General features: G+C 32.8%; 2 protein-coding genes and 1 long non-coding RNA gene across 3 annotated transcripts; 2 read left to right on the forward strand and 1 right to left on the reverse strand.

Annotated features, from left to right (window-relative positions):
• On the reverse strand, positions 2,245 to 3,308 carry LOC110270694. Its single transcript, XR_002360337.1, has 3 exons — positions 3,149 to 3,308; positions 2,703 to 2,854; positions 2,245 to 2,414 (listed from the first exon to the last, which is right to left on the reverse strand). It is a non-coding gene; the product is annotated as an uncharacterized LOC110270694 (long non-coding RNA).
• LOC107636608 (zinc finger MYM-type protein 1-like) lies at positions 4,846 to 5,817 on the forward strand. Its single transcript, XM_016340106.1, has one exon. The coding sequence runs from the start codon at positions 4,846 to 4,848 to the stop codon at positions 5,815 to 5,817; it is 972 nt and encodes a 323-aa protein (XP_016195592.1).
• Positions 6,139 to 7,083, forward strand: LOC107636607. Its single transcript, XM_016340105.1, has one exon. The coding sequence runs from the start codon at positions 6,139 to 6,141 to the stop codon at positions 7,081 to 7,083; it is 945 nt and encodes a 314-aa protein (XP_016195591.1).

Below are 7,099 nucleotides of genomic sequence, written 5' to 3' on the forward strand. Positions count from 1 at the left end.
AAGCATCTCAATTCCTGCAATTGGAGCAAACAACTTTGAGCTTAAGCCTCAATTACTTTCTCTAAAGCAGCAGAATTGCAAGTTTCATGGACTTCCATTAGAAGATCCTCATCAGTTCTTAGCTGAATTCTTACAAATCTGTGACACTGTTAAGACCAATGGGGTTAATCCCGAGGTCTACAGACTTATGCTTTTCTCCTTTGTTGTAAGAGACAGAGCTAGAATATGGTTGGACTCACAACCTAAAGAAAGCCTGAACTCTTGGAAAAAGTTGATCAATGCTTTCTTGGTCAAATTCTTTCCACCTCAAAAGATGAGTAAGCTTAGAGTGGAAGTCCGAACCTTCAGACTGAAGGAAGGTGAATCCCTCTATGAAGCTTGGGAAAGATACAAGCAATTGATCAGAAGGTGTCCTTCTGACATGCTTTCAGAATGGAGCATCTTATGTATATTCTATGATGGTCTGTCTAAATTATCCAAGATGTCATTGGACCACTCTGCTGGTAGATCTCTTCATCTGAAGAAAACACTTGTAGAAGCCCAGGAACTCCTTGAAATGGTTGCAAATAACCAATTCATGTATACTTCTGAAAGAAATCCTGTGAATAATGGGATGACTCAGAAGAAAAGAGTTCTTGAGATTGATACTCTGAATGCCATATTGGCTCAGAATAAAATATTGACCCAGCAAGTCAATATGATTTCTCAGAATCTGACTGGAATGCAAGATGCATCTGGCAGTACTAAAGAAGCCTCCTCTGAAGGAGAAATTTATGACCGTGAGAATCCTACAATGGAAGAGGTGAATTACATGGAAGAATCCTATGGAAACACCTATAATCCTTCATGGAGAAATCATCCAAATTTCTCATGGAAGGATCAATAGAAGCCTCAACAAGGCTTCAATAATAATAATGGTGGGAGAAATAGGTTTGGCAATAGCAAGCCTTTTCCATCATCTTCTCAGCAACAGATAGAGAATTCTAAGTAGAGCCTCTCTGACTTAGCAACCATAGTCTCTGGTCTATCTAAGACCACTCTCAGTTTCATGACTGAAACAAGGTCCTCCATAAGAAATTTGGAGGCACAAGTGGGTCAGCTGAGTAAAAGAGTTACTAAAATCCCTCATAGTACTCTCCCAAGCAATACAGAAGAGAATCCAAAGAGAGAGTGCAAGGCTATCAATATATCCAAAGTGGCCGAACCTATAGAGGAGGAAGAGGCAGTGATTTCCAATGAGGAAGACCTCAATAGACGTCCACTGACCACTAAGGAGTTCCCTAATGAGGAACCAAAGGAATCTGAGGCTCATACAGAGACCATAGAGATTCCACTGAACTTACTGTTGCCATTCATGAGCTCTGATGAGTATTCTTCCTCTGAAGAGGATGAAAATATTGTTGAAGAGAAAGTTGCTCGGTATCTAAAATCTCCTTGTTTATTTTCTTTTCTGTTTTCGGTTTTTATGCTTTATGTTTTAACTATGTCTTCATTACATGATCATTAGTGTTTAGTGTCTATGTCTTAAAGCTATGAATGTTCCATGAATCTTTCACCTTTCTTAAATGAAAAATGTTTTCTGAAAAAGAAAAAGAAGTACATGAATTTCGAATTCTATCTTGAAAATAGTTTAATTATTTTGATGTGGTGGCAATACTTTTTGTTTTCTGAATGAATGCTTGAACAGTGCATATTTTTATAGTGAAGTTTATGAATGTTAAAATTGTTGGCTCTTGAAAGAATAATGAAAAAAGAGAAATGTTATTGATAATCTGAAAAATCATAAAATTGATTCTTGAAGCACGAAAAAGCAGTGAAAAACACAAAGCTTGCGAAATACTCCTATATAAAAACAAATTCCAAAATAATTAAATTATTTAATTCATCATTAAGATCACTGAGGTGAATATCTTGTTTAAAATTTTTTGTACATATATAAATACCTGAAATGCATAGGCTTTATCAGAGATATGAAAAAAGAACTTACAATCTGAAAGGTGTTAAATAGTTTGCAAGGACTAATTGAGTATGAACATTATGAAAAAAGCACTTACAATATGAAAAAAGCACTTACCTCAGAGATATGAAAAAAGAACTAATTGAGTATGAATAGTTTGCAAGGGCAATAGAAGAATTGTACACAGTTCATAATATTTTACAGAAAAAGTGTTGAATATAGAGAAAGTGAGAAACACCACTTGTGCTTGCTTACCTTGCCAATTAAAATAGATTTAGCTTTCTTAAAGCTGGAACCGTGCTTTTCATATTCAGGGGCAAGCTTTTTACAGCGCCCACACCTATGGTAACAAAAAAGTGGTATGAGAAACATAGATCGAGAATTAGAAAAAAAAATGTGCATCTTATCTTTGCTGGATCGCCATGATGAATCACCCGACAAAGTGAAAACCTGGCAACTATATATATAACGAACTTAGAACCTTCAATTGGCACAAAAAAAGTCTCGTTGGTACCCTCACTCTCTCTAGTGTTAATTATACAGAGATTTTATCATCTAATAACTTATATTAAAGGAATCAAATCAAAGAATATAAAGTTAAACATCTATTAATCTACAAAATCAAAGAGAAAAAGGACAATAACACATTCTATTCGGACTGTATACTGAACTAAACCCTAGATAAGGTAAAAATTGAATCAACAAAGGAACCAAAAATGATTTGGTGATTATTTTATTTTGTTACCAACGAGCGTAGAACTCAACAAGTGCTCCTCTGTCCTGACCAACCTCCTTTTCAAACTTATCTTCGGTGAGCACAAAAACATCGTCTGCATAGACAAATACAAGGACGAGAGCAAACACCAACACTCCCAACACTAAACCCCTGCTCCAGATCTGTGCATGCGTCAAAGTGTCAAAGGTGTTCGGGGTTAATTAATGGTCTAATTGTTCTGCCTATTTACAAAGATCGAAGCATAAAAGTGGAACCAGATATTGCCAAGCTCAATTTTGTATTCTAATAATCCTAATTCATCCTATCAAAGAAATATTTCAGAATAACAGTGACAATTGAATTTCAGCAATGTATATTGAATAAAAAAAGAATTGGGGAAAAAGCATCAGGTTGCGATAGAACACAAATTGGGAGCACAAGAATTAGAATTGAGAGGGAGATTAAGAAACTCATACCTGATGACTAGAGCGCAATTCAGATTTCAATCAAAATTAGCACTAGCTTCTCCGAGAAAAGGATTCAGATTGCGATTAACATTGATATGAAAACTTGGAAGAGATTTGAGCGGTGAAGAAGAAGAAGAAGAAGAAGAAGAAGAAGAAGAAGAAGAAGAAGAAGAAGAAGAAGAAGAAGAAGAAGAAGAAGAAGAAGAACGGTGTGTGATTCTCGGAGGTAATGAAGCACTAGAGTAATTTGTGTGAGGTAGAGTGACGAGGCTCCCAGAGTCAGATATTTTTGGTTTAGTAGTTTAAGTTTGTTGTTATTTTTGAAATTTTAGTTTCTTTTTAGTGGCCATAGTTTAAATTACCGTTAAAATTTATAGTATTAATGGTAAATATACAATTGTCACTAAAAGTTAATTTAAAAAAAATTATGACAATAATATTATGGCCGCTAAAAATTTGTCGCTAAAATTTTTTTCCTGTAGTGCTATTCCAAATAAAATAATAAACTAATGTATAATTTTTAACCATTTTAAACCCATGGCTATTTTACAATTGATACACTTAATAACGTTATTAATAGCTAAAATATGAATTTAAATGTCACTATTTATATAATTCACATAAATTGAGAGTTAAAATTAGTTATAATTTAGTTACATATGATCTGTTTTATTACTCCGTTATTCATAAAAGCTTGAAAAATAAAAGCTAAAGTGTGTGTACCATTTACATATATACAGGAGCGCAGGTACATATAAGTAAAGGGGCAATGCCCCCCCCCCAAATTTTAGTTTTTATTTAAAAAAAAATTAGTCTGGTCCCCCTTTTTTTATTTCCCAGCCCCTCTCTCTTTTTGCTCTATCTTTTTCAATCCCCCCTTTTAATTCCTACAAGAAAACCCAGCCCAATAGCTCATTCCCTATCCTTTTTTTATTTCCCAACCCCTATCCCTTTTTTTATTTCCCAACGTCAGTTTTTCCATTCCTTTTTTTATTTCCCAGCATACAACCACTCTCTCCCTCTCCCCCTTCTCGCTTTGGCTTTCTAAAATTTTAGGTAACAACTTTTTCTATTCTTCTTCTTCTTTATCTCTTTAATCTTCTTATCTTTTACCTCTTTGACTCTTTTTTTTTTTTTTTTGTAGATTAAAAAAAAGATAGTAGTTCAACAAGTGATTCTTCACTCCTCTTTCTCAAAAAAGGTTCTATTTTTATTCTTTTTTATATATTTAGTTATTTACTTAATTAGTTAATTTATTATTATTTGTTAATTAAGTTTATGTTATTATATGTTAGTTTGTATATTTAGTTTTTTTTATTAATTAACTATTTAATTATAATTTTATATTATTTATACTAGGATGTTAGTATTATTGTTCTGAATTTTAATATTTTATTTTAAATTGAAATATAATTTTTATATTTTATAAAGATTTAGACTGTAATTTACACTTTTTGCTAAATATATTTTTAATTATAGGAACTTATTTGGCCATTTGAATTATGAGTAAGTTCAAAACCATTGATACATTTTTTAAAAGAAAAGATCAAGAGAATGAAGATGTTTCTACTATTACTACTCCAATACTTGAGGGGTCATCAAATTTCATTACTTCAAGTTCTTCATTGAATAGCTCAAAGCGTCCATGAATTCTTCCAAATCAACTGGATGTTTTTCGTTTGGAAAGAGATCCTGGAATGCGACCAATGATTTGGAAGTTTCCTCCAAATAAAAGAGATGAAATCCGTCAGGCTTATATTAAAGTTGGGCCAAATCAACCAATTCTTGATAATTATCCATTTTCTAGTGATAAAAGTCATCGTCGCTTTCAAGCTTCATGGTTTAAATTGTTCCCATCTTGGTTAGAATATTCTATAGAAGATGATGCTATATATTGTTTTCCGTGCTTTCTTTTTGCTAAGGAACCTTCAATCAATACGGGTTCAAATGCTTTTATTGAGAATGGTTTCAGGAATTGGAAGAAAGTAAATAGTGAAAAAGAATGTGCTCTTTTGAATCACATTGGCAAAGGTCCTAACTCATTCCATCATAACGTGCTGAAATCATGTGATGATTTGATGAAACAATCACAATATATTGACAGACTTTTTCATAAGCAAACATCAGAAGAGATTGAAAAGAATCGAATTCGACTAGGAGCATCTATAGATTGCATTAGATGGTTGACATTTCAAAGTTGTGCATACAGAGGACATGATAAAAGCCAAAGTTCATGCAACAGAGGTAACTTTTTAGAAATGTTGAAATTTTTGGGATCTTACAATGAAAGAGTGAAAAAGAATGTTTTGAAAAATGCTCCAAAAAATGTTGAGTATACTTCAAATGATGTCCAAAAAGAAATTCTACATATTCTTGCTACTAAGGTGAGAAATTCAATTAGAGAAGAGATTGGAGATGCCAAATTTTGTATTATTGTTGATGAAGCTAGAGATGAATCTAAAAAGGAGCAAATGGCCATTGTTTTGAGATTTGTTACTCTAGATGGTTTTGTTAAAGAGAGATTCTTTGATGTTGTGCATGTCATTGATACTTGTGCAACAACTTTAAAGAAAGAATTGATTTCTGTCCTTTCTCATTATAATCTCCAAGTTGAAAATATTAGGGGTCAAGGGTATGATGGTGCTAGCAACATGCGGGGTGAGTGGAATGGTTTGTAAGCTTTGTTTCTTAAAGATTCTCCACAAGCATACTATGTGCATTGTTTTTCTCATAGGTTACAATTAGCATTGGTAGCAGCTTCAAGAGAGGTACTTCAAATTCATGAATTTTTTACTCAATTAAACTCTATTGTCACTATTGTTAGTGCTTCTTCAAAAAGACATGATCAATTACAAGAAGCTCAAGCAATTGAAAATGCAAACTTGGTTGCTCAAAATGAATTAGAAACAGGCAAATGTGCGAATCAAATAAGCACTTTACAAAGAGCTGGGGATACTTGATGGAGCTTTCACTTTAATTCTATTTGTAGTTTGGTAAAAATGTTTACTGCTACCAATATTGTTCTCAATAATATCATTGAAGACGGGACAACTTATGCACAAAGAGGTGAGGCTTATGGTGTTAGTAAAATATTATTGTCATTTGAATTTGTTTTCACTTTGCACTTGATGAAAGAGATTATGGAAATCACTAATGTTCTTTGTCAAGCACTGCAACAACAATCTCAAGATATTCTTAATGCAATGCATATTGTTTTTACATCAAAGTTACTTCTTCAACAATTAAGAGATGGTGGATGGTGCAATTTTCTTGCAAATGTTAAAGATTTTTGTGAAAAACATGAAATTGAAGTCCCTAATATGAGTGCACAATATGTTTTTAGAAGAGGTCGATCTCGTCAACCAAGTGTGACAGTTGAGCATCATTATCGAATAGATGTATTCTTGGCAACAATTGACTCTCAAATACAAGAGTTGAATAGTAGATTTAATGAGCAAACAATAGAGCTTTTGACTTTGAGTTGTGCTTTGGATCCTAAGGACAATTTCAAATCATTTAATATTGAAGAAATTAGCAAGTTAGCAGAGAAGTTTTATCCCCTTGACTTTCCTTCTAATGAGCTAAATATTTTGAAATCTCAGTTGCAACATTATCAGCATGATATACCAAATCATTTGAAAGGCATTGGTACACTTTCTGAATTGTGCAACAAGTTGCAAGAAACGGAAAAATCAAGAACTTATCACATAGTTGATAGATTAATACGTCTTGTTTTGACTCTACCAGTGTCTACAACAACAACAGAAAGAACTTTTTTAACAATGAAAATTGTTAAGACAAGACTCCGAAGTAAGATAGCTGATGAATTTCTTGCAGACAATTTGGTCATTTATATAGAAAAAGAATTAGCAGCTATTTTCGACACAAATTCAATTATAGATGATTTTGAAAATAGAAAAAAACGTCGAATAGCCTTTTCATGATACAAAACTGTAAGTA

Source organism: Arachis ipaensis, chromosome B04 (genome assembly GCF_000816755.2).
Source record: "Arachis ipaensis cultivar K30076 chromosome B04, Araip1.1, whole genome shotgun sequence".
In the NCBI taxonomy this organism is placed as follows: Eukaryota; Viridiplantae; Streptophyta; class Magnoliopsida; order Fabales; family Fabaceae; genus Arachis; species Arachis ipaensis.